General features: G+C 35.6%; 1 protein-coding gene and 1 pseudogene across 3 annotated transcripts in view; one reads left to right on the top strand and one right to left on the bottom strand.

Moving 5' to 3' along the window:
* NAALAD2 (N-acetylated alpha-linked acidic dipeptidase 2) overlaps positions 1 to 16,605 on the bottom strand; it is a 58,766-nt gene that overhangs the window by 24,893 nt on the left and 17,268 nt on the right. For all 3 annotated transcript variants that reach the window (XM_067750673.1, XM_067750672.1, XM_067750671.1), the window contains exons 7-14: positions 13,483 to 13,576; positions 12,245 to 12,343; positions 7,219 to 7,304; positions 6,823 to 6,942; positions 6,635 to 6,717; positions 4,334 to 4,397; positions 3,304 to 3,371; positions 198 to 289 (exon numbers count right to left, since the gene is read on the bottom strand). In XM_067750673.1, the coding sequence (XP_067606774.1) occupies positions 198 to 289; positions 3,304 to 3,371; positions 4,334 to 4,397; positions 6,635 to 6,717; positions 6,823 to 6,942; positions 7,219 to 7,304; positions 12,245 to 12,343; positions 13,483 to 13,576 (706 nt within the window). The remainder of the gene's footprint in view (positions 1 to 197; positions 290 to 3,303; positions 3,372 to 4,333; positions 4,398 to 6,634; positions 6,718 to 6,822; positions 6,943 to 7,218; positions 7,305 to 12,244; positions 12,344 to 13,482; positions 13,577 to 16,605) is intronic.
* LOC137230726 (mitochondrial import receptor subunit TOM6 homolog pseudogene) lies at positions 8,894 to 9,126 on the top strand (annotated as a pseudogene).

Genomic DNA, 16,605 nt, shown 5'->3' with positions numbered 1-16,605 from the left:
TAATGTATGTATTTAATACATATCTTAATGTAATTTTATGCAAGAATGCAAAATAATGGCTAATAATTTTTTACTAAAAATTTGCAAAAATACTCTCAAATTGTTGAGACATCTGAGAATTGCCTGTCTGGAGAAACAAGGGGCAAAGGGGAACTCAACTGATCGTGTGGTAGAAAACGTACATACAAGTAATTTACCTAGGCAAAGTTTTATTTTCAGATGAAGGGTCCTTTTCTAACCAGCTTTCATAAAGAGATTTACTCTCAAAACCATCATCCGGGCTGGAGATCTGGAAAGATAAATCAAATATTGGGAATAAGAGGTAGAACAACTAAATTTACTCCAATATAAAACCACATGTTAGTTAATATCAACTTCTACGTTTATCTATGTGAACATTTGTGTATCATATTCTTTACAGAAAAATATGTTTTTGCAACTTGCAAGAAAAAAATCCAGCCCAAATTCTTGTTCATTTATAATTCCCACTTACTTGTAATTTTGCCATGTCCTTAGGAAAAAATTTCTTGCTTATGCTGGTAAACTTTTCAATAGCATTTCAGATTTTTAACAAGTGTCATCAGTTCAATGTTGGGCAGCTTAGATTTCTTTCAGTGGGAAGTCACTGGGAGAAAACTTTATATATATAATATTTACTTTAGTAAATTGCTTTTGTCCAAGATGACCTACAGGGAGGCCTTAGGGCAGGAGACAGACATTAAGAAGCTGAGCTTGAAATTGTCAATATGAGTCCTGGTTTTGTAGGGCAGGTGGGGTGAGGAGGAACTGTTATTTTAGAAAGTCTGTGTTTAAACAATGTTGGAATTTGATGGGTTTTTTAAAAACTACATAATCTCAGGTTTCTAGCTGAGAATTTTAAGAACTTATGTATATACATAAACATTTTTTATTACCCTCATTAAACATATACTTACAAACTTATACTTTCCTTTTCTTTCTCCACTCTAAGAAAAGCAGAAGCATGTGGTAGAAGAAAAATCATCATACATATTGGCTGCATTTTGTTTGTTGGTTTACAGCTCTGCTTTGTTCAAAAACGGACCAAAGACAGACCCTACTTATGAAATGCTGAAAGCATTATAACTTTTGGTGTATTGCTTCCTTTCTTTAAACCCTAGTTTCCCACATGTGGAAATGGGGATACTGGTACCCATCTTAATCCAAACAATATCTTCTCTGATATCTTCTCAGGTCTTTACACAGAGTTGGTTATTTCTTCATCATAGCATACAAGGTCCTCAGCTTAGAAACAGTCTCAGCACTCCACAGAGACACCCCCTTCCCACCAGCCTGTGGGAGCTTCAGGGATGTTCTGCTCATTTCCAGCCAAATGACTGGGTTCTACTCTGTACTCTGCTTCTGCCAATTTGCACCAGCTGAGATCCTGCTCCAATTCCTACAAACTGCTTGAACTGAATTCCCTGCAAAATCCTCTTCATTTTCCAGAATCATACCATCCAGGTCTAGCACCAGCCAGAACTGTGTCCCTATGGCCTGTACAGCTAAGATCAGAATTTTCTGTTTCAGCTATATGCACTGTCATAATTGCTGGTTCTCCCCCATTATTTCAACACCTTGTCCATTTCCTGCTTCTATCAGGCAGGTAGGTTCCCTTCTCTCCAAGTTCAGCCCTCTCCACCACACTCCCCAGCATGGTTTGACCGTGCCAACACACACTAGGGGTTGATAAAATTGTAATAAACAGTTTAGGAGGATAAAAGTCTCCTTTTTCTACTGGGTTTTTGTATGGCCACAGATAAGCATCTGCCTTTGTACAAAGGGGGGATAGAATGAAACTTCTGCTTATTGGCCCTGAAATTATTACTATCCCTCACATCAAAGGCAGGAGCCACCTCTGTAGGACAGAACATGAATGCATACCTTGAGGAGGGTTCTCCCAATAAAGATTGTCTTTACAACTTGCTTTCAGATGAGGTGTTTTTATGGGACATTCCAATGAAAGGATCAAGGACATAAGCTACCCAATACAGTGAGAGAGTTGTGATAAGAATAATGAGAGGACTCTCATTTGGGAGAATAAGATGTTAAAGACACTAACAGTGAAAAGGAAAGGGCAAGATTAAGGAAGATTGGGAAATAGTACCTACAGAAAATTGATACCTACTTCACATTGTCATCTACGTGATACCTACTTGAAAGAAATACGTCTATAGTTAAATCCTATAACAGGTAATTATTTAATGATGTACACAGATATTTAATGAACAGATTACATAATTTTTAGAGATTTAGAGTACATTAGAGTTTTCAGAGTATTTTATATATCAATAAGTAATACTTATAAAATTCCTGTGTGGTAAGTAAGCATGTGGAATTATTTCCATTTTGCTTTTAGATTTACTGCAGCTTAACCTATTCACTACACTGATACAGAGTAATCTTTCTAAATGAATAAATATGATAATGTACAACCTTGTTAAAGATTCTTGAATTTCTCCATCACCAAGTTTCTGAACCCCTATTTGTCATGCCCCATTTTGTACCAGCCTTTCACCAACACCTTATGCTTAGGTCACACTAAGTTACCTACAGGTCAAGAAATACATTCTTTCATACCTCCACATCTTTTTTTAGGTACTGCATCCTCTGCTGAGAAAGCGTCTCCCTTACCTTCACATCCCTCCGTATTACAGCCCAACTATTAATTCTTCAGGAAACATCCTCTAATGTTTTCCCACTTCCCCAGCTGCCCCAGGATTTTAGCTTCTCTGTTCCACAATTGTTCTCCATTGTATATAGTATCCAATACTCTAGTGAAATATATATAGTTCCTCATTTATAGGTCTGTATCCTCTCTAGATCACAGAGTATTTGGATTCAGTAATCTTTTCCTTTTATCATTGCTGCTGCTAGAATTCATTTTATAGGGCCTGATACATAGTAACCACGTAATAAACACTTGTTGAATGAACGAATGAATGAGTAGCCAAGGCAATCTTTGAAATCAAGGCTTTTCCATTCCAGCTCAGCGTTCTTTCTGTTATATAAAAATGCCTATGCCAGACAAAATGACAGACCCCATATTTTATAACAAACGTATACAATTATTAAGAACTATTATTAGGACAGAAACTAGCGCTACTATTTTCATAGTTATGTCACATAAGTAAATATTATATTAAAGATTTTGTTCTGCTTAGTTATTATATCAATACAAATCAGCTATGTGTCGCCAGTTTAAAAATAAGTATCACTAATTTAGAAAACAAGTTATTCACTTACTATTCATCAGAAAACATTAAGATAGAACTACTTATATACCTCTTTTGTCAGTTTATACACCAATTGGTAAAGAAGGGGTGTACAGTCAACTCTGAGAGTATAATTGCCTGAAAAATAAATAAGACACACAGAGTATATTAATACTTCCAAATGAAACTCCAATCTATTTAATTCTAACTTTATTTTCTAATTATAAACAAGATATAATTACTTCAAATTGAAGGCATCATTCCCAGAGAATTAAAAATAGTGTGGAAATAATTCTTCAGGGGTGAGAGAGGCTGCGGTAAACACTTAGGACATTGGAGGGCATAGTTGGATTTTGCTGCTAAGGCAGCAGCTCTCATCCTTCAGTAAGGCAGTATCACTTAGGGAGACTTTAGCAAAGGAAGTGATAAGGCCACAGTATTCTTTCTTCATTCATTCAATTCTGCCTTTTTTTCTTCTTTCCCTGGCTGTGCCGCTCGGTTTGCAGAATCCTAGTTCCCCGACCAGGGATACAACCCAGGCCCACGTCAGTGAAAGCGCTGAGTCCTAACCACTGGACCGCCAGGGAATTCCCTCATTCATTCAATTCAATAGTATATATCAAGTCATTAGACTACAGCATGTCAGTAGCTAGTAAGTGTGCTTTGACATTTATCTAGAAGTAATAATACAGTGAAAGCCTATAGATACAAATGTCACATGTCAGGGTCAAAAGGAAGTCTGTAGTTTGTACTCACTTCAAATTTGCTCCAGTACATACAGGAAGTATTTCTGTATGAAATATTCTGTAGACCAATCCTTTTACTATCTGCACATGAAGAATGTAATTAAGTACTAGAATTTTAACTAGTAATCCAAGAGAGGCAAATGGTAAATATACTAAAGAAATTAGGATCAATAGCTTAGTTATGAATCATATTGATTCATTGGAATCATAATGATTTTCTCTCTGGTAAAAATGGAAAATGGAGGTATTATAGAGGTGTCTCATAGGAGAGGATAATCTTAGAAAGTTTACAAGCTGAATTTATAGACTTAAATGATGGTATACTATTTAATAACAACCCAAAATAAAATTTACCTTCTATAGATGAATCTGAGTTGATATAAGCAACGCTTCTCTCCTGAAGTGATTTTACATTCTCCTATAGTTGAAGCAAAAGTTGTTACTTAACTCACAGCATTTAGAATTGTGAGAATGTAAAAAAAAAAAATTTAGTATAAGAGTGGTCTGCAAATACCTTTATAAATCAAATGCCTATGCCTTTGACAATAATTTTTGAGAAATTATCTGATTGGTTGACAACATTTACTCAGTTAAAACAAGTAAGAAAAATATTATGATGCTGTAGCTACTGTTTATAGCAATAGCAGTGAGCCCTGAGGCAACAGCATTTTGAAAATGTCGTTCCTTGATCCCCTGCAGCAGAATATGAAGGGTAAACCTCAAGGAATCTCAGCCCCACCCCACATCTACTGAATAAGAATTGCTCAAAGTAAGGCCTGGAAATCTATAATTTTTAAAAGGTATCCCTGGCAATCCTTACCTACATTAAAGTGTGAGATCCACTGAAATTGGACACCCATGGAAATTTATCATTTTAAAAATGAGTAGTTGGAAATTTCCATTTATCTAAATATTTTTTTAAAAGATATGAAGAAAAAGAACAAAAAAGCAGGAGAATTGAGAAAAAAACAAGAGAGAAAGAAGGATGGACAATAAAAAAAGATGTTCTCTCTCTCTCTCTCTCTCTCTTTCTCTGATTCACACACACACACACACACACACACACACACACACACACACATCCAAGAAAAATAAATCAGAGAAAAACTAATGTCATCACCCTCAGATGAGAATATGCTGAGAGACCACTTTACTTCTCTCTCTCTCTAGCTTTGTACCTTATAAGAACATGTTACAATAAAATCATTTAAAGCTGTGAGTGATTATCACACAAATGAGGATTCTTGCCTCTACAGTTGCCCACACAGGCCAGATCACAGCTGACTGTACTGTAGATAGAGTAAGCGTTCCCATTATAACAGATGTAGAGTAGAAATAAAGAAGATTCCTTAACTATATTTAAGGAAGGTGGGACTTCCCTGGTGGCTCAGTGGTTAAGAATCCGAATGTGAATGTGATCAAGAATCTGGTAGAAAACTGGAAACAGTATTGAAACTGTCTTTTAACCCTCATGTATTTAAATTAATGCAAGGCATATTATATCTTGGATTTATTTTAAGCTGCTGAAATTATAGGAACAGAGACATGTATTTATATATACATGTATTCATAAGAAATTACATATTTCTAAAAGTAAATGACCTTAATGAAATTTGATTCATCTAAATTAACAGTCTATTCCAAAATACATATTCATAATACCAACATAATAGTAAAACCTCGGAATATAAATGGAATAAAGCAAAAGTGATACAAGTGACTGTATGTGTGTGATTTTACTCCCATATTTATTTATTTCATATTATTATTTTAAAGTAAAGTAAGAGGAAAGGAGTCAGAAGGAAAGCATTTAAAAACTAGACACAATGGCAAGAATTATAAGACATACTTTAAAACAATTCTATAATATCTGGACTTATAAAAGATAAATAGAGGATGGTGGAGGGAAAGTACTTTATGGCGCACTTGCCTTTATAAAAATGCACAAGCTTACCTTGCACATTTAAGAACTTAGAGATACTCAACAGAGAGGCTAAGGGAAGAAGATAAAAGAGGGGGCCTAGGAGAGACACTTAAAGGCTAAGCATTAAGACCCAGTGACAAATAAAAATTAATCATAACTGAAGGAAAAATAAACCCTTGAAATTGTAACTCAGTTTACAAAATTATCATATTATACTCAACAATCAGGAACTCTTGTGAATGGTAAAATATACCTATGGTTACAGTTATACATGGAATCTGTAAATGTGAAATTACAATCAAAGTATAGTCACCTTAACAGAACATCTTATGTTCTCTTAGATGGAAGAACTCCAAGGAAACTTCAGAAGCTTGAAAATTAACTCCAAGTATCTGTATCAGTTTTTACATAAGTTAATTCATTTGTCAGAAACAGCCTGCTAGTTTTAACTACTTTTGGAACTTAACAGATTTTTTACAAAACAAATACAAATAGAAACTAAAATATTTTGACAATAATAAATAAATTTGTTTGTAGCCCAATAATTAAGAGGATATTCTGTTTTGCCAATCTGATATGATAGTAAAAGTAAACTCTAATTCCTAAATTCTCTTGGGTATTTATCCAAATTAAAACCATATTAGGTAATGGAACCTATCTGCGATTATCCAGAGATACATATATTTGTTCCCTGTTGACCAAGAAAATAAGAACTTCTCTGTCTTATTTACCTCAGCCCATTCTGTGGAACCCAGAAGTCCAAATTCTTCTGCATCCCAGCTGGCAAAAATGATAGTTCTTCTTGGTCTCCAGCCTGTAATCATTGTTAACATACACAGTTAGGTACACCTGCCTAAAAACAAAGGAAAATTCAGCGAAGTCACTTTTTGTCATCACCTACCAAAGAAACATTACTTACCTCTACTCATCAGTTTGCCAAAACTCTGAACAACTTCTTGCAAAACAGAAGCCCCACTGGTTGGGTCAATACCTCCAAATACCCAGGAGTCCCGATGACCTCCCAGAATAACATACCTGTCTGGGAAAAAATGTGTTCAAAAGAACTACAACTTTGAATACATTATAAAGAGTAGTAATTTATGTTTTTAAATTAAACTTCCTCTCGCTTGAGTTTTCCCATAGAAAATAATCAACACCATAAGGTAGAGTCTTCTTTTAGAATTATACTTTTTTATTCCAAATTTAGTTGTTTCACATCAGCCAGAAAAAAAATCAATTGTTGACTAAAATTTATCTTCTCTTACTCTTGTAATCTTTGTAAGAACAAAATGTCTAAAATAATCCACCAACTCACCAGGTTCCACAGATCCTCTGATAGTTCCGATTACATTGTAAATCCTTGTGATTTTATTGATGTTATGAACACGCATTCTAACCTTCCTAGAATTTCAAAGGGAACAAATTACCTCACATAGAACATTATGTCTAAGAGCTTTCTTCCATTGTTTTATTATGAGAAATCTCAGAAGTACAGAAAACTGTATAATAGGACAATAAATTCCCAAATACCCACCACATAAATTCAATAATTGTAATATTGTTGAATCACTTGCAAGGAAGTTGCAGACATCATGACAGATCACTCCTGTGTAATTAAGCATGCTCCTTAAAGCCAAATTTTAAAAACCAAATATCAATATTTTATATTTTTCCTCCCTCATAGCTCTACTGTTGATATTTATTTAAAGTTCAAAATATTCTATTATTAAACATGTCTTGGGTATTCATTGTAAAATTTTTAAATACACCCTATACAATTACAAAAAATAAGGGAGACAGCCCATTATCTATTAAAGGTCAAAGAAGATTATTTTTAATGTGTTTTTATATTTATATTAATTCCTGCTATTCGGTAACATTTTCCAAGATTATTGAAATAGTCTATCAGTACATTGTTAAAGGGCTGACTGAATGCTGCCTATAAGAAACATGATAAATTCTATTGTTAAATGGTAATTTGAGAAGCACCTGCTAAAATGTACAAGACAACTATACGATGAAACCTTTCCAGGTCATCACTGTTGATTCTGATTTGGGCCTGCCTTTTAAATATTCATTCATCAATTATAATTAACCAAATTAGAATTCACGGGAAAGAACAATCAAGCTCAGAAAGTCAGAAAAAAATGCCATTCACGTTTTATAAATCAAAAATGATATGGGAAAATGTTGAGCCTCTTTTTCACAAAGGAACAAAAGTTTTTAATCTATGGTGGGCTTACAGAAGGTGGGCAGGGAACCTACTTAGTACTTCTTTTTTTCGGTACGCGGGCCTCTCACTGTTGTGGCCTCTCCCGCTGCGGAGCACAGGCTCCCGACGCGCAGGCTCAGCGGCCATGGCTCACGGGCCCAGCCATTCCGAGGCATGTGGGATCTTCCCGAACCGGGGCACGAACGCTTGTCCCCTGAATCAGCAGGCGGACTCTCAACCACTGCGCCACCAGGGAAGCCCGGTACTTCATTTTTGAATGGAAGAACAAACAAGTCAAATCCTGTATATTGTTAAGTGCAAATTCTGGTTTTTCTCCCCCTAAAAGTACACTGTGCTTCTGAATGCATATGTAATTCATGTGCAGTATTCAACTAAAAGTGCCTTTGGGGGAAAACTAATCAATGGGTGTTGTTTTGCATTTTAAGACATTAAGTAAAAGATTTATTTTTACTAGAATGATAAAAATTAATAGCAAAAATACTCTTTAGCATGTTTCTAAGTATATGAGCCTAAGATCTATTAGTAAGAAAGCCAGTTTCATTGATGTATGTCATTAAATGAAGAAAATTAAGTAAAGAATACTGTAACAATGAAGAATGAGGAAAAAAATCTATTTTAATCTAAACATGAAAATAAACTGGCTATCTGCTCAGATTCTCAAAGAAGCTCATCTACATCTTTAATCCTTATATCTTTCTGGTTTTTAGTATCATTGACTCCAGAAGTACCTAAAAGAATTATCTAGAGAGGTGCTGCTATGGCTTCCAGTGGGGTTGGTGTGAACGATGTGGGCTCAGCAAATAAAGTTCCCGAAATTCTGAAATTCCGGACAACTTGGGAGGTTGACTTTGGGGCATCTACTGCTTCACCACCAATAGGAATGACTTCCAGAGGAATTTGATCCTCAGTTTGGGACTCTTTGCTGTGGGAGTTTGGCTGGACAGGAATTTGAGTGACAATGACCTAAAGGCATCTCAGCCAGGGGTGTAGCCATAAAAACACATAGAACCCCTGTGCTGTATCTGAACCTTCCAAACACAGTGCCTCCCATCTGTGACCATTACACGACTTGCCCTGATGGCAACTGAAGTTTGATTCAGATGGGCAAATTTCCTTCCCTGCCTTGTAATAGAGAAGAACTTCTTGTACTCTATTACAAGTTATTCATTAAGGGATGTAGCCTATAAACTTAAATTATACATAATGGCCCATCTCTGGGAACCCTGCTTCCCAGGTAATGAACATTAAGTTAAAATATCTTTTTTTAAGCTCACAGGAAACAACCTGACCAGGCCCACCAGTGAATGACTGCAGGGAGGAAGAAATTAACACATCCCCTCTGCAGGCTGACAGGAACCAGGAAATGTTTGACTTTACTCCCTCCCCTTTTAGTATGAAAGGAGCCTGAATTCTAACTCAGGCAAAATGGTTCTTTGGGGCACGCCATCTTCTCGGTCTGTTGGCTTTCCGAATAAAGTAGTTATTCCTTGCCCCAGCAGCTCATCTCTCAATTATTGGCTGGTCGTACAGCGAGCGATAGAGCTTAGACTTGGTAACAGCCTGATTTCCTTTTCTTTGCTGAGTCTATTCAGAACACCCTTCTCTGGTCAGCAGGCAGGTTTCAGCTAAAGTGTTGTCCTCTATTCCTTAAAGTTCTGTACATAGTTCCTAAGTTTCTGAAGAGTATGGTCTTTGCTCTTGTCTTTGTTCTTGATCTAATCTAATGGTATTTTAACAAATATTTGAAATAGAGATTATGCACAAAGGAAAAAAAAAGAATTATCTACAGTTGACCCTTGAGCAGCATGGGTTTGAACTGCATAAGTGCCCTTACACGTGGATTTTTTTCACTAAATATGCACTACAATACTACATGATCTGCAGCTGTTTGAATACACAGATGTGAAACCTCAGATATGGAGGGCTAACTGTAAAGTAATACGCAGATTTTTGACAGGCGGGGGGCTGGTGCCCCTAACCCCTGTGTTGTTTGAGGGTCAACTGTATTTGTTTGTCCTGTTATCACCTCAAACTCATCATGTTCCAAATAAACTAAACTTCAGAATGTAGGCTCCACAGGGCAGGGATTTTTGCCTGTTTTGTACACTGCTGAATCCCCAGTACCCAGAATGGTACCAGGGGTATAGTAAATGCTCAGTAAATAATTGTGAATTGAATGAATACACTCCTGTACGGAAAAACTGAGAACAACCTTAGCTCAACCATCAGAGTTACCTCTGCCTATCATTATCTTTGACTAGACTATTTTACAACTCTGTAGTGACGGAACTTAACTTGTAGTAATACAAATAATTCATGCCCACTGAAATGCACAATTTCTCTAGTGAACGTTCAATTGACTTACTTCCCCCAATGTGGAAGAAATCAGTTTTTCAGCTATTAAGCGCACTCATTTCAGCATTCCTAAGGAGCTCGTTTTTTGTACCATCTTTGAATTCTCCTTCGAACCAGTTTTAACTCCTTTCTGGTCCCCTTATTAATTAATGCATTAAATAAAATTTTTACACATGTTCAGTTTATATTTGTATGAGAATTATGGTTTTACTTAAAAAAAAAATCCTTTATCGTTTTTGAAGTCCCACTGAGACGTACATGGACTCTGCTTGAAGAACCAAGAATGGGCAGCTTAAAACCAGACATGTCTTCTTTTGGCTCTCAGAGGTAAATCCCAAGCAGCAGTAGAATTTTAACTTTGCTGAAACTCTGTATCTCTAACTTAATTTTTTTCTACTGATTCTGTGTTTTGTTTATGTTTCTAGTTTGCTTACAGTAGGTAAATTATTCCCTATTTGTGGTAGCAATGTTTAAGAATTTAAGGTTTCATGCCTTGTCATTTGGCAATCTCTGTAAATGGATCCACAGATTATCAACATCTCTTGTGGGTGAGAAATTACATACATAGTCCTGTTTTTAGCAATTTTTAAAAAAAATTTGTGTATCTGCCCATTTTGAGTTAAAATCAAATAGGATTTTGTGCCCATGGTGAAGGTGAACAGTTTTTTGATATCTTGACCAAGTAAATGTTCTCTTTCTGAGTTTACTCTTGAACTGTGACTGAAGCTATATGTTTATTGATTTCTCTGTCTGTATGTTTCTGTTTATAAATCAGAAAGGCCTATATCTTTCATTGTGTGCCTCTAGACAGTATTAATAATTAGACAATAAAGTCTTTTATATTGAAAGAACTCCATTCTAATTGAGAGATAGAGATAAATAAGCACTTATATAAAAATATTTCTAAAATCCCCATAAAATAAAATTGAACTTCTAATACTTTAAAAGTTCAGAAATTAAAAAACATTCTAAGAATACAATTTCACATTGTTAAAGTAAATTGTTAGCAAACAAGACTGATTTAATCATTTTAGCTTAATAAAAACAGCTATATTTTCTCTGATTTATCAGTGTTAAGTTTCCCTTCCTCTCTACATTTCAAGCAAATCAAAGTACGTAAAGTTCTGATCATGTCATGATGTTCTGCAACTCTGTGTAAGCTGTTCTCTGCCTCTGGCATTTTCTGCCTATCTTGATACAGTGGAAAACTTATTTTTTCTGTAGAATTAAGCTCAATGAACACATATTCTGTGATCACTCCTCGAAGTGCTCTCATGGGTTAATAACAATAATACCCAAAATGCTAAGTGTATTGAGCCTTACAGTAGTTACTTGCTTACCCATTTTAACTCATCTAACCCACCCACACAGGAAGTGATCAACAAAGGTTGGCTCCTTTCTCTCTTCTCTTTTACTCCTTCCCTCAAGTTAACCTAGTGCTTCACATGCATAGCATTTTGACAGTTATCTGAAAAACTTAAAAAGGTTAGGTGAAGAGGGAAGTTAAAATGTTAAACCTATAACTCAAATGTAATTTTTGAGATTTACAAAACAAATGCTGTGATATCACTGTTGGAAGAAGAATTTAATACATCATTCCATAAGTAATTCTTAAGCAATATAAAATAATTATTCATTATGAAAAAATGACAGAAAGAAGATAAGCAAAATATACCTGGCAGAATATTTATCTTGACATTTTTCCATTAAACATATAAACCTTTTCTAGGATACTAAAGTAACATAAAATTACCTGAAAGAATCATGTCCTATGAAGCCAGGCCCGATATTATAATTCACCTTAAGACTTCCCTTCCAGCTCTCATCTGGTGGAGCAGTTCCTCCCAAATAGCTGTCAGGAGAACACAAAAATGACAGATAAATGCTGAGCATCACCATTTCTTAGAAGACATCATAAAGTGTGGTGATGAGATATTTCACTCATTCATTTAACAAGTATATACTGAGGATTTACTAAGTGCCAGGTACTGTAAAATTTCCTTGCCTTGTGGAGCTTACATTCTAGTGAGAGAGCCATAACTGAGATAAATGAGGAAAATGTTTAATATATTACTGATAAGAGCCAAGGAGAGGAATTCCCTGGCGGTCCAGTGGTTAGGACTCGGCACTTTCACTGCCTGGGCCTGGGTTCAGTCCCAGGTCGCGGAACTAAGATCCTGCAAGCCCCACAGCATGGGCAAGAAAACAAAAAGAGCTAAGGAGAAAAAAACCAACCAAGATAGTGAGGGGAAATGGGAAGCATCAGCCTTTCTACTTTTGACTTTATTTACATAGGGAAGCATTAGGTCCAAGAAATCCTGAACATGTGAAATTCATGACTGTGTTAAAGAGAAGAAATTTCTAGAAAAGCTGCTGATTATATAGTAGCCACTCACAAAGCAATTACCAAATTGTATTGGTACATACATTAAACAAAAATAGAAGTTAGGTGATTTGAAAAGCAACACAGTTATACAATACAATAATAACAAACATTAATTGAATATCATATTATAGATACTTTATATACATGATCTCATCTACTTCTCATAATAACTCTGTCAGGGAGAAACTATTTCTGTCTTCATTTTACAGAGAAGGAAATTGAGTCAGAGAAAGACTGAGTAACTGGTATAAGTTCACACATCTGGTAAGTGGTAGACATTACCACATTTTTAAAATGCAGGTCACATACAAACATCGAATGAAGATCTAAGACAATCTAACTGCTTGAAAAATCTCAAATCAGTATTTTTATCTTTGGACATAGTTTTGCTTTTGAGACTTTCATTTGTAGCAAACAAAGTAATGTATTCTTATTATTTCTTAGTCATTAAACTGACTGCTCTTCTCTTATGGAAAAAAAAGAAGATGTGGTCTGTTTTTCCAATTTCAGGAGCCATTCTGATACAAAACATATTCGTTTTAGAAGAGAAAATGGGCATACTAGTGTAAAATATCTTATTCTCAAATCCAACTAGAAAATTATACCGTAATAATATTTCTGCATCATTATATCCAATGGGATGTACAGGGATTTGAGGGATTCCCACTCCTTCTTCAACATCAAGTCTGAAAGTGTACTCTGCAAAAATCAATTGCATAAGAGGAAAACGATTGAAGAATCTGAGCAAGGGGTATAAAGGAATTTCTTTTATTACTATTGCAAATTAGCTATATGTTTGAAATGATATTCAAAATTTAAAGTTCCCCAAAAGTCAATTATTGTTTTATCTAATATGGTCTATTTAATTTGAAAGTAAGAAATTAAATCATTTACACTTTAATATAAAATCAGTTATAAGGATTACAGACTCCCCAACTTGCTTTGACATTTCACATAATTCTCTTGAATTTTACAAGAATATTTTATTTCCTCAAGGATATCTCAAATCCTTCTTAAAGAAGCTTCAGTTAACCAGATACATGGAAAATGCATCCCAGATTCTGAAACTAGAAAGATTGTAAAAAAAAAAATTAAAGGGAATTTATGAGATATTGTGAATAAGTGATAAGGTTCTTACTCAAACAGTAACAATATTCTCCTTAAAGGAAGATGAAAAGTATTGTCAGGCTTAAAACCTAATTGGGACTTTGGCTTTCAGCCAAAATAGAGTTCTCTAGAGCATTATTACCACTATCTTAGAAAAAAGGGAGGTTTCAGGACTTCCCTGGTAGTCCAGTAGTTAAGACTCCGAGCTCCCAATGCAGTGGGCCCAGGTTTGATCCCTGTCAGGGAACTAGATCCCATATGCCACAACGAAGATCCTGCATGCCGCAACTAAGACCCAGAGCAGCCAAATAAATAAATAAATAAATATTGTTTAAAAGAAGAAGAAAAAAGGGAGGTTTCAAACAAGTGACATCAGATTCCACTTAAGAAAGTAAAAAAGAAGAGCAAATAAAGCAAAAATAAGCAGGAGAAAGGATATACTAAACATCAGAGCAGAAATCTAAGAAATAGGAAACAGAAAAATGATGGAGATTATCAATGAAATCCAAAGCTGGTTCTCTGAGAGGATTAATAAAATTGATAAATTTCTAGCAAGACAAATCAGGAAAAGAAGAAAAAAGATATAAATTGCTAATATCAGGAATAAAGACAAGAATAGCACTCCAGTACCTGCAGAAAAAGAGAGAAAAAGAGAAAGAGAGAGAATGTATTATGAACAACTCTAAACCCATAAATTTGACAACTTAGATGAAATGGACAAAATTCTTAAACAACACAAACTACCAAATCTCACTCAAGAATAAATAGATAACCTAAACAGCCATATATCTATTAAAGAAATTGAATTTGTAAAAAACACCAGGCCCATATGGATTCACTGTAGGATTCTACAAACATTCAAACATTCTACAAACATTCACAGACAAAAATCAAACCCATTCTATATAAACACTTGCAGAAAAATGAAGAAGATGAAATAGTTCTTAACTCATTCCATGAAGCCAACATTACTGTTACCAAAATGAGACAGAGATATTACAAGAAAATAAATTGATAGCAATAAGGGATAAACAATATCCCTTATTACTAAAGACAGATTCTTAATAAAATTTTAGCAAAAATCCAATAATATACCAACACTATGAAAAGAATAATACATTGTGACCAAGTAGAGTCTGTCCCAGGATGTTGTGGTTTAACATTCAAAAATCAATCTGGGGAGTCCCCTGGTAGCTTAGTGATTAGGATTCTGGGCTTTCACTGCCATGGCCCAGGTTCAATACCTGGTTGCGGAACATCCTGCAAGCTGTGCAGCATGGCCAAAAAAAAAAAAAAAAAAATCAATCTGTATAATTGAAAAAAACATAAATATGAACAACTTAAGATCACTCCAATAGATGCAGTAAAAGCATTTGACAAGGGGCTTCCCTGGTGGCACAGTGGTTGAGAACCCACCTGCCAATGCAGGGGACGTGGGTTCAAGCCCTGGCCCGGGAAGATCCCACATGCCGTGGAGCAACTAAGTCCGTGTGCCACAACTACTGATCTTGTGCTCTAGAGCCTGCGAGCCACAACTACTGAAGCCTGCATGCCTATAGCCCATGCTCCGCAACAAGAGAAGCCACTGCAATGAGAAGCCCGCACACCACGAGGAAGAGTAACCCCAGCTCGCCACAACTAGAGAAAGTCCACGCATAGCACCGAAGACCCAACGCAGCCAAAAATTAAAAAATTTTAAAAAGCATTTGACAAAATCCAATACATACTGCTAGTGAAATGAGATAAATGTGCTAAGATAAAACTCGTAGCACTTTAGAAGTGAACTTCCTCAATCTGATAAAAAGAATCTATAAAAAATATACAGCTACTACTATACTTAACAGAGAAAGACTAGGACAGTCTTTGGGGCAGGAACATGGCAAGGATATCTGCTCTAACAACTTCTTTCAGCAATGTTCTAGAGGTACCAGACGCTACGATAAGAAAAGAAAATAAAAGGCACCCAGATTAGAAACAAAGAAATAAAACTGTCTTTATTTGCTGATGACATGATCATCTATGCAAAAACTCTGATAGAATCCACAAAAACCTAGTAGGATGAATTAGTTTAACAAGTTTTCATAATACAAGATCAATATATTTCTGCTAAAAATAAAATAGGGCTTCCCTGGTGGCACAGTGGTTGAGAATCTGCCTGCCAATGCAGGGGACACGGGTTCGAGCCCTGGTCTGGGAGGATCCCACATGCCACGGAGCAACTAGCCCCGTGAGCCACAACTACTGAGCCTGCGCGTCTGGAGCCTGTGCTCCGCAACAAGAGAGGCCGTGGTAGTGAGAGGCCCACGCACCGCCATGAAGAGTGGCCCCCGCTTGCCACAACTAGAGAAAGCCCTCGCACAGAAACGAAGACCCAACACAGCCATAAATAAATAAATTTATTTATTTATTTATTAAATTAAAAATAAAATAACATTTCTATTTACTAGCAATGACCAACTGGAAATTGAAATTTAAAATGTAATTTAAAACAGCATAAAACTTGGAAATTTTTATGGGTAAATGCGAAAATAGACATGCATGGTCTGTACAGTGAAACTACAAACATGCTGAGAGAAAGTAAAGAATACCTAAGTAAATGGAGAGTTGTGCCATATTCATGG

The sequence above is a fragment of the Pseudorca crassidens genome, chromosome 9 (assembly GCF_039906515.1).
Source record: "Pseudorca crassidens isolate mPseCra1 chromosome 9, mPseCra1.hap1, whole genome shotgun sequence".
In the NCBI taxonomy this organism is placed as follows: Eukaryota; Metazoa; Chordata; class Mammalia; order Artiodactyla; family Delphinidae; genus Pseudorca; species Pseudorca crassidens.
Note: the sequence above shows the minus strand (reverse complement) of the source record. Positions and strands in the feature narration are given on the sequence as shown.